This window comes from Pituophis catenifer, unplaced genomic scaffold (genome assembly GCF_029215685.1).
Source record: "Pituophis catenifer annectens isolate HBS135680 unplaced genomic scaffold, rPitCat1.0.hap2 SCAF_9, whole genome shotgun sequence".
NCBI classification, from domain to species: Eukaryota; Metazoa; Chordata; class Lepidosauria; order Squamata; family Colubridae; genus Pituophis; species Pituophis catenifer.
The window spans coordinates 19,272,031-19,299,559 of NW_027256889.1; the positions used below are offsets into that span (position 1 = coordinate 19,272,031).

General features: G+C 44.7%; 1 protein-coding gene across 1 annotated transcript in view; it reads right to left on the reverse strand.

Moving 5' to 3' along the window:
* Nucleotides 1–2,057: 2,057 nt before the first annotated feature.
* The window catches only part of GRHL3 (grainyhead like transcription factor 3), a 39,310-nt gene continuing 13,838 nt past the window's right edge, over nucleotides 2,058–27,529 (reverse strand). Inside the window, exons 10-15 of the mRNA XM_070949528.1 lie at nucleotides 22,252–22,385; nucleotides 20,152–20,189; nucleotides 19,335–19,423; nucleotides 18,294–18,379; nucleotides 15,192–15,256; nucleotides 2,058–2,172 (exon numbers count right to left, since the gene is read on the reverse strand). Of these exons, the coding sequence (XP_070805629.1) occupies nucleotides 2,058–2,172; nucleotides 15,192–15,256; nucleotides 18,294–18,379; nucleotides 19,335–19,423; nucleotides 20,152–20,189; nucleotides 22,252–22,385 (527 nt within the window). The remainder of the gene's footprint in view (nucleotides 2,173–15,191; nucleotides 15,257–18,293; nucleotides 18,380–19,334; nucleotides 19,424–20,151; nucleotides 20,190–22,251; nucleotides 22,386–27,529) is intronic.

Below are 27,529 nucleotides of genomic sequence, written 5' to 3' on the forward strand. Positions count from 1 at the left end.
ATAAATACACCTGGTTGCCAAGCAGCCAAAGTTCAGTCACCTGACCACAACGGGGGCCCAACCGTTGGAAATTCGAATCCAGGTTGTAAATAGCCCAGATAGGTCCGCTGGAATGTTAAACGGTCGCCAAGCAACAAGTCAAGGATTACCTGTATTGTGCAGAGGTAAATGTGCTGTTTAACTTCTCTTTTTATTCCAGCCCAGCCGTACCAGTTATGGCCATGAATGGATGAATTAAGATCTGCTCACAGCCCATATTTCTCAAAGTTTTCTTGGAGTCAATTTAGCTTCCTGCAGCAATGTAGCAAATCTGATTTGTGAAGTTCTTGGTGTTCGCTGAGCTTGGTGGTTTGCTTGCAGATGTTTCCTTACCCAACTAGGGGACATTGTCTAGGTAAGATGGTGATGTCACCTGGAACTGATGATATACGACTCAGTTGGGTCATGAAATGTCTGCAAACAACCCAACCCTTGAGCTCTGAGGGCACCAGGAACTCCACAGTTCCATCCCGAGCTACAGATATTCTCTTCTATTGGATTCCTGAATTGTCCCGGAACAAAGAGAGATGGCTTAGGTCCATGATGGTGAATATGCAGAGCCCTCTCTATGGGCACACGGGGCATCGCCAGCTACTCTTATGGTGCACGCATGTGCACCGGCCAGCTGATCTTTGCGTGTGCCGGAGCCCTGGAAACCCGAAGAGCAGCTGGCCAGCTGGTTTTTGAGTTTCTGGTCCTCTGGCCTGTGCATACACTGGTTTGGGCGCTTGGTGCCGAAAAGGTTTGACATTACTGGCTTAGGTCATGTAGGAATGGATTTTAATTGCCTCCAAGCTTCTCCCCCAAGAACAAGAGATGGCGTACCCACAAACACACACACAGGAGAGTGATAAAGGTTGCGATCCATTGCTACACCAGGGGTTCCACGGGAAGAAAAAAAAAAAGTCAAAATGGCTACCACAACCATGCGTTCAAAACTCTACCCCTTTTTACCTCCATGCAAAAAGGATGCGATCGCCTACCATGTTTCCCCGAAAATAAAACCCTGTATTATATATATTTTTTTGGAACCCTGAAATAAGCGCTTGGCCTTATTGCCATTAGCTCAAAAGTCCGACTGGGCTTATTATCAGGGGAATGTCTTATTTTGGGGGAAACAGGGTAGTTGTGGCCGCCATCTTGATTTTTAGGCCTTTTTAATCAGTGTATTTTAATGAATCGTGAAAACTTGCTTCTCTCCTCAGAGCTACATTATGCCAGGCTTCATTTCTTGTCACTGAATCTTTATTACAATAGAATATACAAAAAAAAAAAAAAAAGTTAGAAAAATGAACGAAGAAGGGTGGAAGGGGAAAGACAGCCCGGGGAGTGGGGGAGGGAACTGTGAGGCAGCTGGTTTTGAAATGCTGTACTTTCCTCCATGTCAATATATAAAACAAGATATATTTATACACGTGCACATGTTTGGATATTTATAAAATAACAAAAAGGCATCGGAAATGTATAAAACAGTCACGGTTGCTCTGGATGGGGACATCCAGGCCTCTGAGGCAAGAAGGGACGTAGGATGAGAGGAGCTGCAGGGCTGCGTCTTCGAAGCTAGTTTGAAAATTCACCATGTCTAGAACTTGGTTTTTCCTCCTGGCCCCAAGAGTTGACACTAAACCATTTCCAAAAAAGCAAAACAAAGGAGATTTAGGCACTGCTACCTGACAAGAGCTTTTTTCCCCCTAAGTTTGGAACAGGGAAAAAAGGTTAGAATTCTCGGTCTGGCAGACAACCGGCATCATAATATAGTATAAAATAATAACAATAATAATAACAATAGCAACAGTAGTAACAATAATGGAGAGAAGTTCCACATTCACATTGAGAATGGATCTTCTACACCCTCTTCACATGTAGAGCTCGGCCACCATCTCTGGTTACTTCTCCCCCTTCAAAGGGGGTCGCGGACCAGTCAAATACTCCAAACTGATGGGTTGGGCTTGCGCAGAAGGAGAGTGAAACTCCGCCCCGCTGTCAATCATCCCACAGAAGTGCAGGTTTTGAAGTCTTCAGAGCTCCTTGAGGGTCACCTGGAACTTCTCCTCAGCTTCCACCACATCGAGGAGGAAAGCCATATGGTTGCTGTAATGTTGGATTATGTTGTTGTCCATGTTTACCAAGATGCTGGGAGAGAAGAAAACAACGGAAGGGTTAGTCAGCTGAATGCTATCGTTGGATATCAACAACAATACAAGGTCCAAAGTTAAGGCTGGGCAGAATAGGAGAAGAGAAAACTGCCGGATATCGCTTGATAGTCTTCCATAGAGGGGAGAATCCAGCCATTTCCAGAGGAAGATGGAGATTTGTTCTAAGAGCTCTTCCCACCCAACCTGATGTTCTTGGGATACGTGGGATTTTTGTGAGTGAGCCAGGAGGAACTTTCAGACAGAAAAGCAAGCACTGAGAACATTTTGTACTACTATTCTGTCTTTGACTCCTTCATTAACAGTGTAGTGATTACAATAAAACAAAACAAAGCATGGATATAGTTATGGGATATGGTAGAATAAAATGAGATTTTTTTGGAATTATGTTTCTTGTCATCTGCAGCCAATATACTTGAAGGTAATTCCTGTCACTTGAAGGGAAAAGGCAGACTCTGAAAACAGCCATCTTATGTTTCATGATATAACTCGGCTGCTTGAATGTCATTCATTCATTCCTTCATCCATCCATCCTTTGCTCCATTTGCTCCCAGTGTCATATTTAATATTTGTACAAATTGTCTACTGCAATTAATTAATACCACGTCTTCCAACAATGAATATAAAGGTAAAAGTAAAGGTTCCCCTCGCACATATGTGCTAGTTGTTCCCAACTCTAGGGGGCGGTGCTCATCTCCGTTTCAAAGCCGAAGAGCCAGCGCTGTCCGAAGACATCTCTGTGGTCATGTGGCCGGCATGACTCAACGCCAAAGGTGCACGGAATGCTGTTACCTTCCCACCAAAGGTGGTCCCTATTTTTCTACTTGCATTTTTTACGTGCTTTTGAACTGCTAGGTTGGCAGATTACCCACTGAGCCATCACGTATATATATTTATACATATACGTATATATACATACAGTATATATATATATATATATATATATATATATATATATATATATATATATATCGATAGATATACATATAGATATACATATATAGACATAGATATATGCCATATATCAGCAGCCTGATGTATCAATCGCTAAATGGCAAAAGAATGAAAGCCATCCATAATCATCTTACATGTGAGACAATCATGCAACCCCAAAGCAAACCATCAGAACGAGCTTGGTAGTCTCTTTTTCAACAAATGCATTTTATTAACAAGCAAAATCCTTGGTGAGCTGCACTTTATTAACCCTCTTGCCTCCAGTCTCTTTGCTCCAAACATCCCAACACCTCTACATTTCAGACAGCTTCACACCTCCACATATTGTGCCCAGGAAACTGGTGCCGAGGCTTCAGACCCAGCCGGCAATGGAGTCTGTTCATCTCAACTTGTGGGTTTTTGGAACACAATCCCAGCCAGCCAGTCAACTGGCTTCCAAGTTAGGAGGGAAAATCCCAAAGCCACAAAGCCAGGAACTGGTTGAATTACTATCATATTTTGTATTTCTCAACTGCAGCACTGATTGATAAATTGAATTGTCATCCGAGGTGCAAAGCAGGACATTCATGCAGACAAGTAACCATGACTTGGCAGTATGTAGCTTTTCCTGGTTTTTGCAGAATGGAGCAACTTTTTTTTCCCCTTTTCCTCAAATAGAAATTTGGCACATATACTTTATATCTACACTGCCGTCTCCAGGAGGGGGGGGAAAAAAAGAGAGGTTGCTTTAGGATCAGAGGATCAGAGCTGCATCCATCTAAGGAAGGAACTTCCAGAAGGGACCCAGATGCACAACTGGTGACGTCAACAGCCAGGGGTGGGCTTCAAAAATTTTAGCAAGGGGTTCTCTGCCTGGTTGCTGGGTGGGCGTGGCCATGGTGGGTGTGGCCTAGTCAGCCTCCTGCACCACGACAGCGGGTGTGTGTGTGTGTTTGCCCTCCCCAGGCTTTGGAGGCTTTCCTCACACCTCCAGGAGGGCGGAAACAGCCTCCCCAGGTTCTGGAGGCCCTTTGGAGACCGGAAACAGGCCCGTTTCTGGTCTTCCCGAACTTCCGGTAGGCCTGTTTTTCACCCTCCCTGAGCCTACACACCCTGCACTTGCTTTCATCCAAAACGGGCCATGTGGGGACTCCTGGGAGGGGCAGGATGGGGTGGAGGGGGCCGGTTAGGAGTGGGATATGGGGGTCCTCCGAACTGCACAGAATCTTAGCTAGAGGTTCTCCCGAACCCCCAGCAGCCCACCCCTGTAAACAGCTCTCCTGCCTGCAGAGTTTGGCCAAGGAAGATGGGCATCCTGTCCCTTAGCCCCATACTGGAAAGGATATTTTCTTTGAGGGCTTCCCTGGATTGTTGTTTCACTGGGTCCCTCTTAGGCTAGGAAGATCTTGAGAATGGTTTGAGGCTCCCACTAGGCTGGGCTTAGCTAGGTAGTGCCATGCAACTACCCACCAGCTTGGATAATGTGGTTCCACAAGGGATTCTCCAAGTGGGTGGCATGCTATGAGAAGGTCTACTACTCCAGCCTGCCCAAAATCAATGCCTTCTAAATACAGTGGGACTACAGGTAGTCCTTGACTTGTGTCCATTTTGTTTAGTGACCAACTTACGAAGGCACTGAAAAAAAAAACGACTTACAACCACTTCCACTTACAACTGTTGCAGCGTCTCCCCGCGTTCACATAATCAAAATTCAGGTCCCTTGCAACTAGCATATATTTACAATAGTTGCAGTATCCTAGGATCATTGGTTGGTTATCACCTTTAAAGCGCTCCATGGCATAGGGCCTAGCTATCTTCGAGACCGCCTGCTGCTACCGACAACCTCCCATCGACCTGTGCGCTCCCACAGAGAGGGCCTCCTCGGGGTGCCATCAGCCAAACAATGCAGGCTGGTGACCCCCCAGGGGGAGGGCCTTCTCTGTGGGGGCACCCACCCTCTGGAATCAGTTGCCCCCAGAGATAAGGAGAATCCATGACCTCAGTGCCTTCCGCCGCGCCCTTAAAACCTTCTTTTTCCAACAAGCCGGGCTGGCCTAATTTTTTTTTTAAGTGTTTTTAATTGTTTTGTTTATCGTTTTTAATTAATGGGGCCAAATTTATATATATTTTTTAACTGTATTTTAATATTTGTATTTGATGTTTTTACTTGGCTGTTCACCGCCCTGAGTCCTCAGGGAGAAGGGCGGTATACAAATTCAAAATAAAATAAAATAAAATAAATCACACGCAACCACCGTTTGCGACTTTCCCAGCCACCTTCCAACAAGCAAACTTGAGTGGAAAAAGCCAGATTTGCTTAATTTAACCCCAGCGGTTTGCTTAACGACTGCAGCAACAAATCAGGCACGGCTCCCTTAACGATTCCCTCCCTTAGCAGCAGAAGTTGTGAGCCAAGGACTACCTGCAGAGAAGTCCCAAACCACCCAGCCAGTGGATGGCCATTCTGAGAGCTGTTGTTCTGATGTTTCTGGAAGGTGTCATTCAGTGGTGAGTTCCAATTATTTTTACTACCGGTTCTATGGGGGTGGCTTGGTGGGGGTGGCAGGGGAAGATTACTGCAAAATCCCCATTTCCTCCCGATCAGCTGGGACTCGGGAGGCAGAGAATAGATGGGGGCGGGGCCAACCAGAAGTGGTATTTGCCGGTTCTCCGAACTACTCAAAATTTCCGCTACCGGTTCTCCAGAACTGGTCAGAACCTGCTGAAACCCATCTCTGGTGTCATTCTTGGAGGAGGCTAGGCTATCCTCTTTAAAAAGGGCGTCCATTCCCCCACAGCCAGCCCTCCTTCTCAGCTCTTTTCAAAGCCCCTGCCCCAGGCACACCTTCTCACCATCCTGAACTTGGCTGCCTCTCAGTCTTTTAAGCCCAGGCCTTGGACGTGGGCCAAGGCAAACATGAGCTCATCTGCCAAGCATCGATGGGGAAGGAGCCGGAGAAAAACCTGGGCTGCTTGGCTGCATCTCCTTCCCTGCAAGGACTCCAGGAGAACCGGGGGGGGGGGAGAGAGAGTGCTTGGCGCTTGCAAAGAGACAGGCTGGGGGAGACGAGCTGCGGTTTGCTGGGAGTACCCGAGGCGATTCAGAGGCACAGCGCTTTTCTTTTTTTTTTTCCCTGACGCCACTCTGGAAACCCTTTGCAAGCTGGTTCCCATGGAATGAAACTCGCCCCCCCCTACACCCACCCACCCGCCCCCAAAGCTGGAGGGCTCACAATCAAGGCAATCAAGATGCTTTGCCAGCCTGTCCTCCATGGAGGAGAACCAAAGGATTCCCACCAGGATTGTGCAAGGGTTCGTTTTTCAGCAAACAGGGCAGAGTAGCCGCTTCCTTTCTAGTAGTAAGGCTATCCTTCATGCACCCCTTTGCCAATGGCAGAAATGGGGGTGCAGCAGGGATGAAAAGCTTCTGGTTCAGACCGGTTCGCCCGATCCGGTAGCGATGGTGGTGGGTGGTTCGGAGAACCGGTAGCAAAAATCCCTGCACCACCCCCCATGCCCAGCTGAGCCGCGCGATCATCAGAGGCTTTTTTAAAAAAACTTTTAAAAGCATTTTTTCTACAACCTCGAGGTTGTAGAAAAAGTGCTTTTAAAAGTTAAAAAAAGAGTTGGCCATGCCCACCCAGTTACATTACCCCCCCCACCAAGCCACGCCCACAGAACCGGTAGTAACAAATTTTACATACTGGGGTGCAGATGTGAATAAGGCGAGAGCCAAAAACTGCCTTCCCAGGCAACAGCAAGGCAGAATTCTGGGGAAGCTTCCTGAATTCAAAAGGTTCATTTTAAAAATACTTAGCCAAAAAAAACCCCCACATAGGTTGATATCGGAGGAATACATCAATTTGTGTTGCTGTTACTTATATCACCAGGTTGAAAGATAGAAACCCCACAAAGATCTCTTCAATAATTCACCAATCTTCATTGAAACATATGAAAGCGAGTATTTGATGATGTCACGTGAAGCGCGTACAAAATGTGTTCTTGCAGTGAGGGCGTCGAAGGAATAGGAAGTTAAAAGCAACACCTGTTTTGAATTGGCGGGCTGAGATGCTGCTTATAGCTGGCTCGTTTTGCTTGAATCTGTCACTATCTTCCTCTTTTAAATTTTTTCCCACCTATCTTTTCACTCGCTAAAACCCGCCTCTCTTCTCAATGACGCCTCAGTAGCAGGTTTTCTGGAAAGCACAATTTTTTTAAAAAAAAAAAGAGAGTAAATGTAAGAGCCACATAGGCACGGCTTCTCAGCGACTTCCAGGTACCACCTACGAAATACTTTGCAAGTTAGAGCAAGATCTTTCCAGCTCAGTTTTAGCTACATATGTTTTTTGTGCCACGTTAGCACCTGTTTTACTGGGATTATTAGTGGAGTCTTGTTTAATTAAACCATGAAATCTCCAGTTGTTAAAATAATGCATAAAGTTCTGCAATGACTCTCAGCAAGGGACGTTCAGGCTACCAGAAACTCACTTTCAGATGACATGTTGAAGCGTCATCCGCTTGGTCTCGAGCTGGCAGTTAATTATATAAATTGTGCTGCTCAGTGCCAAGCTATATTCTGCCACAGCAACAAGACTGACAACAGCCCAAGGAACTTCTCCTTGCTTATTTATGGCGGACCAGGTTAAGGAACAGGATTGGCTTTGCTTCCCCTCCCATTGAATGTCACCTCCTGGACATCAATTACTGTCTTTAAGGTGGGGTGAGGCAGGGTGGGGTGAATTTAGACAGATGCTTAGAAAGTCAGGTTCGGCCTTCCTTCAGTCACACAGACACACACTGGGTGGTACTAAAGGGGACATGGGGTGAAGGAGAAAGGAGGTGTCTTCAGGTTTCTTGTCACCTGCCAGGGGTCTAGCATGCTCCTGAAAAAAGCCCTATATTCAGAAATAGCTTGGAGGCATTAAAAGACCCAGAAAGGTGGGTTGAAGTGGGAGGAAGCAATGAAGGGAATGTCCCAAAGGTGTTTTTTCAAAGGTGCTTCTTCAGTTCTCTTCTCGGATAAGAAGCAAAACATGTTCAAAGAAAACAGCAAGAAAGTTCACTTGCCTTTTGGAAAAACACCTTTGGGACAACCATGACCTAAATCAGGGGTCTCCAACTTTGGCAAGACCCAAAGTGACTTGGAAACCCAGCCGGTCTTATTCATCCCAAATGTTCATTTTTCAAATCTCCAAAGATGTGCAATGGTAAGGCTCCTCTGTTGGCCCCACAGTTTACCGCTAAGAACCTCCAGAGTTCTGTTAAGAAAACATGGACTTCGGAATGGATCCATGCTTTGACATGGTTGGGTTGGAAAAAAATCCACCAAGAGTGATCTTCAATGAGGGAGAGGATTGACATCTAGATGTAGTCAAGAGTTTTCCAGAACAGGGGTCTCCAACCTTGGCAACTTTAAGCCTGGAGGACTTCAACTCCCAGAATTCCCCAGCCAGCTTTGACAGTCTTCCACTAACTTTCCAGCCAGGGGTCTTTTAGTGCAGGGGTCTCCAACCTTGGCAACCTTAAGCCTGGAGGACTTCAGCTTCCAGAATTCCCCAGCCAGCAAAGCTGGCTGGGGAATTCTTGAAGTTGAAGTCCTCCAGGCTTAAAGTTGCCAAGGTTGGAGACCCCTGGTCCAGAAGGCAAAGTCTTCATAGGGTTTTAACTAAAGAGCCCATTTTAATGGTTAAAATATCAGGGTAGAAAGCCAGGGACTCTGAGTTCTTAGTTCCATTTTAAGAATGAAAATTGACTTTGTGACTTTGGCCCAATCACCTGGAGACCGTGAATTCTAATCCCACTTTAGGAATGAAAGGTTGACTTGAGTGATTTCTGGGAGCTGAAGTCCTCCAGACTTAAAGTTGCCAAGGTTGGAGACCCCTGGTCCAGAAGGCAAAGTCTTCATAGGGTTTTAACTAAAGAGCCCATTTTAATGGTTAAAATATCAGGGTAGAAAGCCAGGGACTCTGAGTTCTTAGTTCCATTTTAAGAATGAAAATTGACTTTGTGACTTTGGCCCGATCACCTGGAGACCGTGAATTCTAATCCCACTTTAGGAATGAAAGGTTGACTTGAGTGATTTCTGGGAGCTGAAGTCCTCCAGGCTTAAAGTTGCCAAGGTTGGAGACCTCTGTTTTAGTGCTCTCTGAGTTTGGTTGTTTTCTTGCAGGTGTTTCATTACAGTAAATAATAAATAAATAAATAAATAAATAAATAAATAAATAAATAAATAAATAAATTCATTGCCATTGTACGTGTATACACAGTATACCCATACAACGAAATTCACTTAACACCCAAAGACCAGGTCCAACACACATAACAATCCCCAAACACACTTCCACCCACCACAATTCCCCACCCCTAAACCACCCGAACATCCACACAACAGACCAAGTAATGCTGTCCAACAACTCACTGATGGTGGCCCTTTAGTTCGTTCTTGAGTGCAATTATAGCTCTCAATACCCCAGTCAAGGAACTACCAACTCAATACAAACTATTAAACAGGAAACAGTAGCCTAATCAAGGAACTATCAAGAAGAATGCAACACTCCCACCATTACTGGCAATCCACCTGTATATAAACAGAGAGCAAACCAGTGGTGGGTTCCTCCCGGTTCGGTCCGGTTCGGCCGAGCCGGTAGCGGTGACGATATCACGTCACCGAACTGGTTCTCCCCCCCCAGCCCTCCCATGTTATTCTTACCTTTTATTTGGTCCCACCCCCAATCTATTGCTGCCTCCTGAGTCCCAGCTGATGACTAGAGGGAAAAAAACCGGTTTAAACTCTTGCCGCGGGGTTTCAAAGGGCCGTCCTACAGCTGATCAGTGTTAAAAGCAAACAAATGAGTCGGGTCGTAAGCACGAGGACTGGTCATAAGTGCAAGGACCTTCCAGAAATGACTCTGACCAGCTAGCCATGCCCATCTAGTCACATGACCTCCAAGCCACACCCACAAAATAAGCCACGCCCACAGAACCGGTAGTAAAAAAATTTAGAACCCACCCCTGGAGCAAACCCCATTCCTCCTAGCAGCGATGAAGTTACTTGGTTGGGCAATTACTCAGGTACAGGGGCAGGCTTGTGCCATAATAGGAGCCTGGGAGAAAAAGCTCTAAACAGAATGGCCTTTTAAGCTGTCGATTGCTTTTGCTGAAATTCCATTTTGGAATCAAGATATTTGAGGACCAAGCCATCTGGAGCAGCACCATAACTGGAAAACGGAAGCCCTGACTGAGAGGGTCTGGGATTGTATGAGTTGCTAGAAGTAAGAACAAAACCTCCAGTCTCTGTGATGGGGCTACGGATTGCAGTTATCCAGACACAACAAGATTAGCGGAAGGATGGGCGGTCCACCCCCTGCCCAATTATGCTCTTTGTCTGACCAGACTGAGAGGTGGAGGAGAGAAAGGGGGAAACAAAAGATTAGCGGCGATCTACCACCCACCCCTGCTATCCGGCTTATGTATCCTTCAGACTCAGTTGCAAAGTGGAATGCAAAAGATTTTTAAGCGGCTACTCAGTTCTTACGTAAGCGGAAAATATTTGGTGAGAGGTGGCTAGGTCAGTGATGGCTAACCTTTTCTGGACCGAGTGCCCAAAGCGCGTGTGTGCCCGAACCCCCAAAATGCATTGCGTGCGCCCCCCCTGGACATGCGCTCCCCCACATGAATGTGTGTGCGGCCCCCTGCCTGGACCCCCCACACATATGCACGGGGGCCCCCTGCACATGGGGCACAGGGGCCCCCCTCACCCCCCCCTGCACATGTGCCCTCTCCCCCGCACATGTGCACAGCCACCCCACACACCCCACGCGAATGTGCAGCAGAGACCCCGAAGACCAGCTGGCTGGCAGGAGGCATGCACACATGCGCAGCAGAGCTGAACTGCAGCAACAGATCGCGTGCCATTGGAGAGAGCACTGCGTGCCACCTCTGGCACGCATGCCATAGGTTCGCCATCATGGAACTAGGTCCTATGAATTAGCTCAGGTATGAACTAGCAAGGAACTTGTATTTCTAAATTTTATTTGTTGGAGATACCACTCTTGGCTCCAGTGAACTACTGGTACCCTTCCCAAACTTCAATTTCCATCAAACCCAAACCAGATTTATGTTCCATTCCTAAAGGTCCCAGGTGTGAAATTTGCTGCTTATTACAATAATTGTGCCTTGGGGTGGGGTGGGGGTTAGTGTTTTCTGTAAGGATTTTAAGATCCTGTTCCTTATGTATGGGAGTGGAAAAAGTGGAGAGATTATGTGCAGAATAAATATCAAACTAGGAAATATCAGATAGCTTTTAACTGAATGTATTGTATAGGGATAGAATAAATGAATTTTGTCAAGATTTGAATAATATACAGGGGGTGGAGGGGTTCAAGTTTTATAAAATGTGATTTTGATTTGGATTATATTTTGTGGAAATCCTGGGGGGAGGGGAGGGTTAGGGAGGGTTAGGGGGGGGATAGGGAGGGCTGGGGGGGGGAAACTGGGGAGAAAATGTATTTGTAAAACTTTTTCAATAAAAAAAAAAAAAAGATCCTGTTCCTAAATTATCACTTCTAGCCAGTGGTGTGTTTCAAATTTTTTTACTACCGGTTCTGTGGGTGTGGCTTGGTGGGCGTGGCATGGCTTGTTGGGTGTGGCTTTGTGGACATGGCAGGGGAAGGATACTGTAAAATCCCCATTTCCTCCCGATCAGCTGGGACTTGGGAACACAGAATAGATGGGGGCAGAGCCAGTCAGAATTTTTACTACCGGTTCTCTGAACTACTTAAAATTTCCACTACCGGTTCTCCAGAACTGGTCAGAACCTACTGCAACCCACCTCTGCTTCTAGCTCACATCCCTTTGCTGTATAAACGAAACTTGGGTTTTTGTTCCAAGCCTGCATCATTTTGTATAACAACAACCTTCCCCAGAATAGTGTCAATCTTGGGTTCAGAGCAGGGTGTCCAACTTTAGTAAGTTTAAGACTTGTAGACTTCAACTCCCATACTGGCTGGGGAATTCTGGGAGTTGAAGTCAACAAGTCTTAAATTTGTCAAGGTTGGACACCCCTGACTTAGAGAGAAAGGTGCTGTAATATTGAAGCCCTCTGTTCGTTCCAGGGGTGAAATCCAGCAGGTTCTGACAGATTCTGAAGAACCGGTAGTGGAAATTTTGAGTAGTTCAGAGAACCGGCAAATACCACCTCTGGCTGGCCCCAGAGTGGGGTGGGAATGGAGATTTTGCAATATCCTTTCCCCAGGAATGGGGAGGGAATGGGGATTTTGCAGTATCCTTCCCCTGGAGTGGGGAGGGAATGGGGATTTTGCAGTATCCTTCCCCTGGAGTGGGGAGGGAATGGAGATTTTGCAGTATCCTTCCCTTGCCACGCCCACCAAGCCACGCCCAAAGAACCGGTAGTAAAAAAAAATTGGATTTCACCACTGGTTTGTTCTGACTATATAGCCAAGCTGTAGTTGCCCTTGCTGAAATGCTAGCATCCCCAACCAGTAAATGTTATATTTGTAGTTTATAAATTAGCCCAGTTTGTGGAATCCAGTACAGATTTTCCTCCCAAAACTGCTCTATTCCAGCATTATCTGCCACTCTAAGCCTAAGGGTTACTCCAATCCTGCTGGTTTTGAGAAACAAACAAACAATGGTGCCCTGATGATAAAGATAAACCCAAACAGGGTGACCTCGGGCCATTGCCTGGGGAGATAACAACGTATCTGTTAAATTCCCCAGACCACTCCATGCACTATGTACACACACACACACACTTCTTCCTCGGGCTTTTTTTTAAATCCCCCACCGGACAACTTCATATTTTAAAAATAAAAGGCACAGTATGTAGAAGCCAACTGGAACAAGATTGCAAAAGCAGAAATGCAAGCTTTGGCCCTTTCCCAAGGCTTTGACTCTTAATGCCCAATGCCAGCTGTACCCCAAATAGGAGCTGAAGTTCAACCCATGTCCAGGTGGATTGAACTTCAGCTCCTAGTGTGGAAGGGGTTCAAATTTATTAAAATAATCTAAGCTAGAACAAAAATGATTTCCCATCTTAGTTAGGACAATGTGATTCTCTCTCTCCCTTCCTCCCTCCATCTCCGTCTCTCTTTGTCTCTCTCTCCCTCCTTCCCTCTCTCCCCCTCCCTCTCTCCCTCTCTCTCTGTCTCTCTCCCTCTCTATCTCTCTCCCTCCCTCCCTCCCTTCCTCTCTCTCTCTCCCTCCCTCCCTTTCTCTATCCCTCCCTCCATCTCAGTCTCTCTCTCCCTCTCTCCCTCCCTCCCTCTCCGTCTCTTTCTCCCTCTCCCTCTCTCTCTCCCTCCCTCTCCCTCCCTTTCTCCCTCTCTGTCTCTCTCTCTCCCTCCCTCCATCTCCATCTCTGTCTCTCTCTTCCTCTCTCCCTCCCTGTCTCTCTCTCTCTTTCCCCCCTCCCCCCCCAGGTCTCTGTGTGTGTTTATATGATGTTTCTCAACCTTGGAAATTTCAAAATGTGTGGATTTCAACTCCCAGAATCCTCTAGCTAGTAATGGACTCTCCTTCCAATGTTATCTTCACAATATCCCTGTAAATAGACTAGGTCAGGACTGTTTCTCAGTCCTGGCAATTTTAAGATGAAGTTCAACCTCCAGAATTCCCTAGCCACCAATGACTGGGGAATTCTGGGAGCTGAAAAATGCCAAGGTTGAGGATCACTGAGCTAAGATGAGAGAGGGTGGAGGTTCAAAATTGACCAGAGAATTTCAATTTTTGGTGTGGATCTCCCAGGAGCTGTAACCTAAGCTTTATCTTACACGTGGCATGGCTTAATTATGCTTCACTCAATAAGCCAGCCCTGGCTACAGTCACACACCGCCCTAAATTACAACTGCCACACGATGACCTTGCATTCCAATGAACCCAATGCTGGCTGGGGGAATTTTGGGAGTTGGAGTCCACCCATCTAAATTCCTGAGGTTGAGAAACATCTCTATAGGTCATTTCGGCTTCCACCAAAGTAATGACACAGGGGAAGCCCACTGAAACCCAGGCAAGCAGCTTCCATCACTGGGAATAAGGGGTGTGCATAAGTGCACCAGCGTGCCTACCGTCCCTGTCCTAATATTCCTTTTTACTTACTCTTTTCATGTATTCAAATTATGTTTATACTTTTACCTGTTATCTTATATATGCTTGACAAATAAACTTATGATTTTGATTATGACTGTAGCCAAAGAACATGGCTAATCATAGTCCCCATCTCACACTTGATGCTCATACAAAGGTTTCCAGATGGAAAGTTGAGAATATCATTAATTTACAAGACAACAATCTCCTGTGCCAGAGGGCATTTCTAAAGACGACCTGTTGGGCCACAGCAAGGAGGAAAGGGTAGTTGTTTGCATGAAATGCTGAACCAGATAAGTCTTTGGCTGGATCCAGTAAGATTCTGGTTGCTCTTAATCAAGACATGCAGAATTTCTGTCTCTTGATCAGTGGTGGGTTGCTACCAGTTTGCCCCAGATCGAGCGAACAGGTAGCGACGGCGGCGGGTTACATTGTGCATTGCGCATGCATGAGTGCCCACGAGTGAACTGGTAGCGACAGGTTTTGAAATCTGCCCCTGCTCTTGATCATATAATTTTTCATAGTAATTTTGAATCAGTTTCTTTTTATCATAATTTTGATGAAGTGTTCCTTCTTCATCCATTAATTGGTGCATCAGTTTCTTTTCTTTCTCCTTTTTCAATTTATATGCCAACCGTTTCTTCCAAATTAATTTGATACTATTCCTTCCCTAGGCACCTGAAAGCTGGCCAACAGTTATAGAATAGAATAGAATAGAATAGAATAGAATAGAATAGAATAGAATAGAATAGAATAGAATAGAATAGAATAGAATAGAATTCTTTATTGGCCAAGTATGATTGGACACACAAGGAATTTGTCTTAGGTGCATACTAATTGCTAATACATTCTAATTGCTTCCAAACCCTATTTTCCATGTAGACATTTTCTTGCCTACTTGCTAGACCCATTGCATGCCCAAGAACCAGGAATGTCATACAAGGGAATAAGACTATCACTTACCCTCGTTTGCACTTTTTGTAGACTTTATAGATGCTTTCTTCTGGCAGGCCATATTTTTCTGAAATCTGGAAAATGAAAAAAAGAATAGTTTACATTAACCTGCATATTCCGATGAATGGATTCCTGGGCTTATAAAACTCATGGTTGGTATTGCAGTACATATAATACTTCCCCAGTTGTTTCACTCGATTCTGACCATTAACCAGTTGCAATTGCATCATCCCAAAGCGATTCCCATGTCAAAATCAAACAACTGAGAGCTGAAAACTAACCTACTTAGGTGATAAAGAGAATGAGATCCAGGAAAAAAACTGTTCAAATCCTATTCTAGTTATGGAATTATGTTGGCTTAAACTAATCTCTGTTTCTAACATTTATTTCTCCCTTCTGAAACTCTGGTTTAAACCTTCTCTTGCAACACAAGAACAATGCATGGATACCCATGGAGTTGGGAGAGGATCAACAAAAAAAAATCAAGAGGGTGGCCGCAATGTTGTGATTACACAATTTGGCCACAATTGTGACTTCTTCTTTTTTTTTTTTGCTTATTCTTGACCTTCTATGCCTGTAGAACAATAGATTTTGTACCTTAGGAAGACCTTCCTAACATTTGGTGTGAAGTTCTTTCAACACTCAACGATGGTTCACAGGTCATGCTTAGTTTGCTTTAGTCATTATTTGTTGAATAAGCCACAAAGTCAAGATTCACAAATTGTACTAAGCCAAAAGCAAACAAATGGTATTTTAGCATCACACAGTCTGAGGACCAGCCTAAAACATATGATATACAGTATTGGGGCCAATTTTAAACCTGGTCTCCCAATTCCCTTCTCTAGAGGAGAACAATATGTGGGTTTGGCCAGATTCATGTTTCTTACTATTCTCCAAAGCACCTGAGGGCAGGACAAGAAGCAATGGATGGAAACTAATCAAGGAGAGAAGCAACTTAGAACTAAGGAGAAATTTCCTGACAGTTAGAACAATTCATCCGTGGAACAACTTGCCTCCAGAAGCTGTGAATGCTCCAACACTGGAAGTTTTTAAGAAGAGATTGGGCAACCATTTGTCTGAAATGGTATAGGGTTTCCTGCCTAAGCAGGGGTTGGACTAGCAGACCTCCAAGGTCCCTTCCCACTCTGTTATTCTACAGTGTTCTATTCTACTTCTCAGCCATCCCTTTTTGGGGAAAGCTACAGCCTCATTTCTGCAAGCAGAGAAACCATTTTAGTGTGGAAAACTACAGCTCCCAAGGAGGCAATTTCAGAAAAAGACATTTGTTATTTGCTCTTTTCCAATTTGAAAGTGTGCAAAAGCAGGGCACACACATAGAAAGAGACACACACACACGCATAAAGCAAAGCCATAAATATGGCTATCAGATCATTTCAGGAGATTGTTTGCTTTATTCCCCGCCTCAGCAAAGCCAAGCTGAGGGTTATCAGGAACGGTGCTGATAAACATCACAGAAATATGCTCAAGCATTGTGTGCTCTTTAAACATTGAGCAAATGTGCAGGGCGATAGAGAGAAGGGGGAGAACCTTCCAGCCAAGCCAAGCTAAAAGAGGCAAAATCTAGAGAGAAAGAGAGTACAGAATGAACAGGAAAACAGTCTCCAGAAACAGGTCTTAGGAACCAAATTAGACATGGGGAGAATTTGATGGTGAAACACAAATTTTCACAGGAACTGAAAAGTAGGAGCCATTTGTTCTTTAAGCTCTGGTTGTCCCTATGGTTTATATTCATGAGGTTCATACACTATGCTAGTTCTTCATGTGATATGGTTGGCTTCCTGCACCCTCCTGGGAGCAAAAATGGGCCACAGGGAGGCATGGCGGCCCCCCGTACCATGCTTTGGGCCTAGTAGGCTTCCCTGCAGCCTCCTGGGAGTATAAACAGGGTGCGGGGAGGCTGCGCCGTCCCCCCGTGCCCCGTTTTAGGCCTAGTAGGCCTCCCTGCAGCCTCCTGAGAGCAAAAACTGGGTGCGGGGGGGGACGACTCCTGGGAGGGGCGGGGTGGGAAGGGGCAGGGCCAGCCAGCAATTTAACAACTGGTTTCCCCGAACCGGCCTAAACCAGCTGAATCCCACCACTGAATATACTCATTGAAGAATAGAAATCACCATTCATGACCCACCATCTTGTGGAAATACAACCAACAAAATGTGGCTTTTCCTATAAACCATCAGTTAGCAAACTCTAGTTTAATGCAAAATGGACTCCATTTCCCAGGTCAGGCTGCCAATGGGCTAGTTATAATCCCAACCAAACATATCTTTAGGGAAGGCCTTAAAATGCAGCATCCTCAAATTGGTTTTCTATTTTATCAGCACCAGAATCATTGTACAACATTGATTAAGTGGAGCCATCTCTTAATACATCCAGTAGCTGTTTCCTCCCATTATTTAAGCAAACTTGTAGAAATTTTTAAAATTAAAATAGGATAAAGAGATCAATAAAAGTGCGTATAGTCAAGGCTATGGTTTTCCCAGTTGCAATGTATGGCTGTGAAAGTTGAACCATAAGAAAGGCTGAGTGCCAAAGAACTGAGGCCTTTGAACTATGGTGCTGGAGAAGACTCCTGCGAGTCCCTTGGACTGGAGGCGATCAAACCGGTCAGTCCTAGAGGAGATCAACCCTGCCTGCTCTTTAGAAGGCCAGGTTCTGAAGATGAAACTCAAATACTTTGGCCACCTAATGAGAAGGAAGGACTCACTGGAGAAGAGCCTAATGCTGGGAAAGATTGAGGGTAAAAGAAGAACAGGATGATAGAGAATGAGGTTGCTGGATGGAGTCACTGAAGCAGTCGGCGTGAGCTTAAATGGACTCCAGAGGATGGTAGGGGACAGGAAGGTCTGAAGGAACATTGTCCAGGGGGTCGCGATGGGTCGGACACGACTTCACAACTAACAACAACAAAAGAAACCTAGGAAAAGATTAATATCTGGGATGGGAGACAGTCTGACTCAAATTGTCCTTCCTTTTGTGGAGATCTGCTGGTTGCCCTTCTCCAGCTAGTTGCCAAGTTGCCCTTCTCCTTCTTCAGCACTTCATCCCAAAGTAGCAAACTTCCATGCCATAGGATGACCAAGGAGAGAAACTCACCGCATTTCTCAAGCCTTTGAGATCGGGAGTCTTCAGCATGAGAGCGTCAAAAACTTCCTCTGATTCCCGTCGAACATAGAGTAGAACTGAATGACACAAGAGATAATGGTCAAATAAATCTGCCGATGCAGAAAAAGGAACACCCCCCCCCCATTTCTCTCCTTCCATTATAGAATCTCCCAAATCCATTACGTCTTTGTTTTGAGGCCCCACATTCCTGTCCTTAGGAGCTTTTTTGCATTGCTTACATCTTCATTCCACACAGTCCATGTTTCTGTACTCTCTCTGGGCACAGACACCAACATGAATTTCACTGCCCTCAATGCTTGTCCCTGTTCTGCTTCAGAAAAAGGCCAGGTGAATGATGTCATGCTTATTGTCTTTAAAAAGGTAACAGTTCCCCTCGCACATAAGTGCTAGTCATTCCCGACTCTAGGGGGAGGTGCTCATCTCTGTTTCAAAGCCGAAGAGCCAGCGCTATCCAAAGATGTCTCTGTGGTCATGTGGCTGGCATGACTAAATGCCAAAGGCGCACGGAATGCTGTTACCTTCCCACCAAAGGTGGTCCCTATTTTTCTACTTGTGTTTTTTACGTGCTTTCGAACTGCTAGATTGGCAGAAGTAACGGGAGCTCATGCTGTTACGCGACACTAGGGATTCGAACCGCTGAACTACCGACCTTTTCTATCGACAAGCTCAGCATCTTAGCCACTGAGCCACCGTGTCCCATTTACTGTCTTTAGGACAAATTAAGGAAAGTGATTGATGGACTCCCTGAGCTTCATTTCTTTCTCCAGAGTACCACCTTCCAGTGGAAAAGAAACCATCAATTGCTCTCCTTAACTTGTGTTGGGACAATGAAGGACACGGGTGGGCAGGATCCTAGAGAATCAAGTTTAGTTGCCTGTCCATTTGCCAATTTGCCACTCTGGCATGTTAGTATTGTGGTTAATGAACAGAAAGATGCATCTGTGGACCTTGCTTTGTCTTGGGCCATGAGGCCCTTGGGCATGTAGAAGACATCTGCCTCTTCCACCTTACCTCGTTGGGGGTCTTCTTCTTTTGCTTGTTTTGCGGCTATGGGATCAAATTCATCGGGGAAGGAAGGGCAGCTCCGTTTTAAGGGCAAGCTAGGTAGGAAAAAAAAAGGAGCTCAGAACATCTGGTTGTGCCTAATATACAAATCACAAGGGATCTTCCCAAATAGATCAGTTGTCCATAACTGAATCTAGATTGTGCAGCAGTTAAAGAGTGAGTTATAGACCAGAAAGACTCAAATTCAAGGCCCTTCACAGTCCTCAAGTGAATTTAGTCACATTTCTCATCTTAATCCACTTTATGGGTGAATTAGGAGAAACTGCCAAGAACAAACAGAGGATGGATGGGTGGGTGGGTGGACAGACCATCTTCAATGCTTTGTCCTTAATAAAAATGGACAATTCATTTTATTTCATTTGAATGTGGCCATTATGCTGATATACATGTTGATGGAGTGCGCTCTCTATTACTCATAAAAACACCCCAAATGAAGTGTCCCTCCTCATTTGAGACTAGACCCTTAGAGATTCCCAGATGGAAATCATTGACTATTCCCTCCTCCACATGGAAGCTGAACCAAGACAGTGACTTGCTGAAAGTCACCCAATGTGCAGCACTCAAGAGTTTCATGGTCCAGAGCCCTGAAGGCCTGAGTGTAAACCCATGCCTGGATCAAAGACTTAAATATTTGAGTTTCCATGAGCTATAAAGACAACAAGTATGTGGGAAACAAACACATTTTTGGCCTCAAGAGTCCGAAAGCGTTTCAGGTTGTTGACCCCGTCAATGCCTCTACCACCAAAGGAAATGTATTACACACCTGTGGGAATCGTGTGGAGCTCCAGCAGTAGGTAATACCTGTAAAGAGGGAGGGAGATGTTTTAAACAAAGATGAACAGCCATTTTAAAGCCCTCCCCCAATTTGCAATAACATTGCAAAACTTTATTTATTAGATTTAGCTTCTGCCTTTTCTTCAAGGGTTCAAAGGTGGCTTCCATGGAAAGTCCACTCAAAATACCTTGTTTACTAAATAGCTTGCTGGATCAGAGGTTGGCTGTTTCATATCTGTCCACATTCCTCTTGGGATGTATGTCATACTCAACTAATTAGACATTTTTACACACCTTACTGCTCTCCTTCACTCCTCCTTTTCTCTAAGAAAGGTTAGGTAGGGCAGTGGTGAAATCCTCTGCAGATTGCCACCAGTTCACTGCCCACACATGCGCAGTGCGTGCCAAATGCACGCTGCATGTGTGTGCATGCGCATTGTATGCCAAACACACGCTGTACATGCATGCACAGTGCACGCCAAACACACACTTTGCGTGGAAAAAGGAGGCTTGACAAGGTAAGTAGAACAGCGAGGGGGGGGGGAACAGCTGTGCCGCACGATTTAGATTTGCTAGAAAGCAGGATTTCCTGCTTTGTAGCAAATATAAATCGCGCAACACAGCTGATCGTCGGAAATACCTGTTCACCCGAACTGGTAGCTTTTATCACTACCGGTTTGCCCGAACTGGTGTGAACCGGTAGTATTTCACCCCTGAATGTGAAATACCCCTGAGTATTTCATCCCCACAGAATGTGTTTCTTTCTGGAGCAGAGCCTCAAATGATTGCTTTGCTAACCAAATAATTGGATGTTCACACAATAAGCTTAACCTGGTCATGAATCATCCGTTTTCTTGGGTTTGCATGATACATTCAACTTTCTATTAATCAAATGGAATGGGATCATCCATCCAACCAACCCAAACCAAACAGCTGTATGACTTGCCTGGATAAGCATGTCACATGAATACATTGTCCCTAGTTCTACATACCGTGTTTCCCTGAAAATAAGACCCTGTTTTATATTTTTTTGAACCCCGAAATAAGTGCTTGGCCTTATTTTCGGGGAGGTCTTAATATTTTGGGGCGCATGGAGCAAGATGGGGCTCCTCTTGCTGTCTTATCTGATTTCCAGCTCTGCATTTAAATATTTTCAGGGAGGGCTTATTTTCAGGGGGAGGCTTATTTTAGCGCATGCGCTCAAAAGCCCGATTGGGCTTATTATCAGGAGATGTCTTATTTTCAGAAACAGGGTATTTAGTCACCACTGATATAAAAATTAAATGAACCTATGTATCAGATATACAACAAAGTCTACTAACTTTTTAGCTAGAGAGAAAGAAACACTGGTTTATGTTGAGTTGTAATATATTAAGATAATTTATCACTTATATCCTGCCTTCATTATTTTTATAAGTAATTCAAGGCAGTGTACATAACTCATAATCCTTCCTCCTCCTATTTTCCCGACAAGAAAAAGAAGTTGAGCTGGGAGAGAGTTTTTTGACCCAAAGTCAACCCAGTTGGCTTTCATGTCTAAGGCAAAGCTAGAACTCACAGTCTATTGGTGATTGGCCCAAAATCACTCAAGTCAACTTTCATTCCTAAAGTGGGATTAGAATTCACGGTCTCCAGGTGATTGGGTCAAAGTCACAAAGTCAACTTTCATTTTTAAAATGGGACTAAGAACTCAGAGTCCCTAGCTTTCTACCTTGATATTTTAACCATTAAAATGGCTCTATAAAAGACCCTATAAAGACTTTGCCTTCTGGACTAGGGGTCTCCAACCTTGGCAACTTTAAGCCTGGAGGACTTCAACTCCAAGAATTCCCCAGCCAGCAAAGCTGGTCCGCCAGAGTTGAAGTCCTCCAGGCTTAAAGTTGCCAAGGTTGGAGACCCCTGTTCTGGACAACCACTGACTCTTGACTACATCTAGATGTCAATCCTCTCCGTCACTGAGGAGCACTCTTGGTGGATTCTTTCCAACTCAACCATATCAAAGCATGGATCCATTCCGAAGTCCATGTTTTCTTAACAGAACTCTGGAGGTTCTTAGCCATAAACTGTGGGGCCAACAGAGGAGCCTTACCGTTGCACATCTTTGGAGGTTTGAAAAATGAACATTTGGGATGAATAAGACCGGTTGGGTTTCCAAGTCACTTTGGGGCTTGAGGTAAGTGATTTCATTGCTGCGAAAGCTTGAAACTAAACAGCTTTTCAAACCTGAAAGATAGAAGAAAAAGTTATGGTTTATTTTGTTATCACACTTCTTATTCTAAATTAACAGAAGCCTTGTAGTCAACCATCATATTTGTAGGGAAATTTTCTGATGAAAGATGATAGGTATTGTAGTCTAATATATGTGCAGAGTATCCAGTTATATACACCCAAACAAGCACACTTAAGAGGGGAATTTTATATTTAAAAAATAATGTATAAATTATCTGTGCTTTTGGAATCCAGCACACTCATATAGTTAATAAATAAACATTAAAAGTATTAGCTATGTTGTATACTTGTTATATCAGCTGATTAAATCACACCATCAAATGATTAATTGACACCATTTTGAAATATCTGTAGAACTGAAATGGGAATTTGATATTGATACCGTGGCTCTGTTATTTTTAACATCCCTTGTATTATTCTTTTACTGTGGTTTTTATACCTTTTAAAATATATTTATTCACTATTTTTAGCTTTGTTGAACATTGCCCAGAGTCATTTATTTATGAGTTAGGTGCAGGGGTGGGCTTCAAAAATTTTAGCAAGGGGTTCTCTGCCTGGTTGCTGGGTAGGCGTGGCCATGGTGGGTGTGGCCTAGTTGGTCTCCTTCACCGTGGTGACGGGGGGGGGCGATTTTGCCCTCCCCGGGCTCCCGAGGCTTTCATTGAGCCTCTGGGAGAGCGGAAAACGGCCTCTCCAGGCTCTGGAGGCCCTCTGGAGGCCAGAAATGGGTCTGTTTCCGGCCTTCCCTAACTTCCGGTAGGCCCGTTTTTCGCTCTTCCTGAGCCTCCACACACACCCTGCACTTACCTGCATACAAAGCGGGCTGCGTGGAAACTCCTGGGAGGGGTGGGGTGGGTGGTGCCAGCCAGGAGTAGGATTTGGGGGTTCTCTGAACTGCATAGAATCTTAGCTAGAGGTTCTCCTGAACCCCAGCAGCCCACCCCTGGTTAGGTGGCTATATAAATCGGTTTAATAAACAACAAATATTGGCATGATTCTCTTTTCCCTATTATTATATTGTTATCCGTATTCCTTTTGGTTGGGGTTACCGTTTTTAAAATTGTCTTTTATGACACAATCACAGGCTGACTGCATGCAGAATGGCTACTTGAGAAGAGCCCATCAAAAGGGATGCCTTGGCCATCAAGGGACATTACGAATTCACCTGCTATCTCTTATTCCTCCATGAAAAGCTGGAGGACAGTTTCAGAGTTTGTTAATATTAGTTGCCCTCCTGGTTTTCAGCAGGGTTAAACAGACCCACGAGGCATCTTACAAAACCATAGAAATGTATGATTCCGCTTGTAACTTGAAGTTCTTCCTCCCCGTGTGAAACAAGAACCAAAAACATTAAGCAAGAAGAGGTAGAAGACCTGCAAATATCGCCTTGGGGCTGGTAGCAAAGGAGTTACTTCGAAGTGGAAAAATTATTGGGTGCCAAGATCGTTGGTGTCCCTAATCTTCTGGCCCTTAAGACTTTATATCTCAGGAACTATGGGTGCTAATGGTGATGGACTTTCCTTAGAGATAGGCCTGTAATTCTGGTTATATTTGTCCTCTATGGTTGTTTATATATTGGGATTTTTTCCTTTGTGGTGGTGTAAACCATCTTGAATCCCAGGGTGGATAAAAATCAATGATTTTTTTAAAAAAATCAAAAAAATCAGATTTTTTTGATTTAAAACGGATTTTTTTTTATTTTTATCGAATTTATTTTAATAAAAAACTTTTGGGGTAAAAATCTATCGTAAGATAGTTTTCTATTTAAGATACATAAATAATTTAGTTTATTCAGCATGAAATGGAGCTTAGTTATGTAGCATGAGGCTGTATATTCTGCAGCACTGGGACTATCGGTGAGTCAACAGTGGGTCAAAGGAGTAGCAGAGATGACAGTTGCTCTTTAAAAATTATGATTTAAATCGAGTTGATTTAAATCAAGCCTTTTTACTAGTGATTTAAATCATGATTTAAATTGTGATTTAAATCAACTTGATTTAAATCAAATCCACCCTGTTGAATACTGTGAAATATCTGGTGTATACATTTTGGTGTGAAGATAAATAAATCCATCCAAAAAGCAGATATAACTGACAAGCTACTTTAACAAATCCATAAATAAATAGTCTTGAATCTAATACAGTAATGTCTTAACACATCAAAGCCATCCATTTGAAAGCCTTCTGAGACTATTCTAAGAGCCTTAGTGGTGCAGTGGTTAGAATGCAGTATTTCAGGCTAACTCTGCAACTGCCAGGAGTTCGATCCTGACTGGCTCAAGGTTGACTCAGGTTTCCATCCTTCTGAAGATGGTAGAACGGGGAGCCAGATTGTTGGGAGCAATATGCTGACTCCGTAAACCGCTTAGAGAGGGCTGTAAAAGCACTATGAAGCGGTATATAAGTCTAAGCGCTATTGCTATTTCATAGATGGCATCTTGGAGAATCCAAAGTTCATTTGTAATATGTTCAAGCCCATTCAAGATTGGTAAGATGTGCCTTCAGATTGTCCCATGAAAGGCAAGAAAACTTGTAAGTCAATTTTCTGGCAACAATCATTTCAAGAGGTCCTTCAAGAATTCATTACTAAACTGCTATCAAAACCCAAGAAGATGCCTTTGGCAACCTCAAACCCCAGAAAGGTGAACAAAGAAAAGAAGGGCAGAGAAGAGAAGTGAGCAGAAGGTGGAAGTGATGTTGATGGCCCGAAAACTGATTTCTAAGAACCAGAGAAGTGAGCAAAAGGTGGAAGTGATGTTGATGGGCCCAGAACAAATCTCTAAGGACTAGAGAAGGGAAGAGAAGAGGGAGGTCATGTTGATGGTCCCAAAAGAGATCTCTAAGGACCACCTTCTCCCATAGGACCCTCATGGTCAACTCAAATCATCTTACAGGTTCTTTATAGCCTCCCCATTTTTAGAAACCTGACTGGTGGTTACTGGAATGACAAGCCTTCAGGCTGTGGTGTCCATACAACGACGCTCTAACTCCAGGGACTTTCCCCTGGCCCTTTCTTTGCTATCTTGAAGGCCCTCGGCAGAGTGTGCCAAGTCTTCCTTCCTTGGAGCAATCACAAGGCTCTTGAAACTAGTTCCAGCTGCTTTTTTTTTTTTTCCCATCTCAGTGACCGCTTTTTTTGCTTTTCTCCCTTTTGTAGTTTTTATGGCTGTTTTTATTTGACATCTCACTTATTATGTTTTGAATATGGATTTGTTTTGTAAGCTTCCCAGAGGGCATGTGTCAACCTATGGGGTCTATATCTCATAGGTAAATAAATAAAATAGAATAAGCAAAGAGAAAGGATTTAAAAATAGGACTTTAAATCCAGCTGGGGCTGGGCTAACACATGGCCTGGCCTGGATTCTAGGTGGAATGTGCAAACTCTCCAGCGGGACCTGGAGTCTATGGCCAGTCTCTTGGGCAGCTGGGAGTTACCAGAATTGCACTGGTTTATCTAGAGCAGAGGTCAGCAACCCACGGCTCTGGAGCCGCATGTGGCTCTTTCATCCCTCTGCTGTGGCTCCCTGTTGCTGGTCGGCTCCACAATTGATAGGGCTTTCGGTTAGGACAGGTAGAGGAAAAAGGATGCTGCGCTAGGAGGAGACTCTATGGTGGGGGAACTGACTTCCAGTCGGCTCCAGAATTGAATGGGGGGCTTCCGGTTAGGACCTTTGTGGCTCTTTGAGGGTTTAAGGTTGCCGATTCCTGATCTAGAGGGCACCAGATCAGTCAAGCTGGACTAAGAATAGATGCTCTTGTTCATCTGTGCAACTCTTAAAGCAACTGACTGCTGGAGCAGAGTCTTTTTAGACCGCAAATGCTGATGCTGTTTCTACTTCCTGAATCCTTAAAAGCAAGCTGGAAGCCAATCCATGGTCATCTTCATTGCCACTTTTCTCAAAGGTTGAGAACATCGTGAACAACCCATCAAAACTCCACCAGTCGAGCAACAGAAAAATACAAAATACAGGTATCCTTCGACTTGCAACCTTTTGCTTAGTGACCATTTGAAATTACAACCGCCCTGAATAAAGTGACTTACAACCAGTCCTTGCACTTCTAACCATTGGAGCATCCCCAAAGTCACGGTATCAAAATTCAGGTGCTTGACTGCCAACATGGATTTAAAATGGTTACTGCATCCTGGGGTCATATGATTGCCAATGGTGACCTTCCCAGCTGCTTCCGACAAGCAAAGTCAATGGGGAAAGCCAGATTTGCTTAACAACCACACCTGATTTGCTTAACAGTCGCAGTAATTTGCTTAACAACTGTGGCAAAAAAAAAAAAAAATGATCGCAAAGTCAGGCTCGATTCACTTAACAACTGCTTTGCTTACCAACAGAAATTCTGGTTCCAGTTATGGTTGTAAGTCGAGGACCAAATTTGATTGTAACTCAATCAAAGCCCCCATCTGAGCAGTTGCTACAGTGGGGAGCTGTAAAGCCACCAAGAGTTTCCCTTGTTTTTAAAAGACCCATGAAATAAGAGTGTCTCAGTCTGACTATCGTATTGGAGCCTCTAAAGCAGGGGTCCCCAACCTGTAGGCCATGGCCCACTAACGGTCTGTGGCCTATTCACAACTGGGCCGCATGAGTGGCTGGGGTGCACAGCCCCACTCATGTGAGCATGGTGAGCACTTGGGGGCTCACTTGCACGAACATCACGGGCACTCGTGGCCTCACTTGCACGAGTGTCACGGGTGCTCGTGGCCCCACTTGCGCGAGCAACGGCATATGTGCCTGCTCCTCCCACATAAAACCATCCCCTCTTTCCCTCCCTCCCTGTTCTGGGCCACCAACCCGGAAAGGTTGGGGAATGCTACTCTAAAGGGAGGGAAGAAAGGGTGGGTTGCCGGACCGTGGGAACTAATGAGGCAGGGCGAGGCAGATGTTCCCCACCCATGGAGAACTGCTGCGGAGCTTCACTATTTCAAAGAGAAAGTTTGCCTTTCGTGCAATCCGAGGTACATTGTCCCCGAGCTGTCTCAGTTGCTGAAAGAGATGGCAGGGTGAGAGACCGCAAAAGTCCATATCTGATTCTGGAGTTGTGCAAATCAGGAAAGCAGCTCAGAAACATGAAGCAGCAGGATTTTCATTTCCCAGAAACTAGGTTGTCTGCAGAGTGTGGTTAAAAACA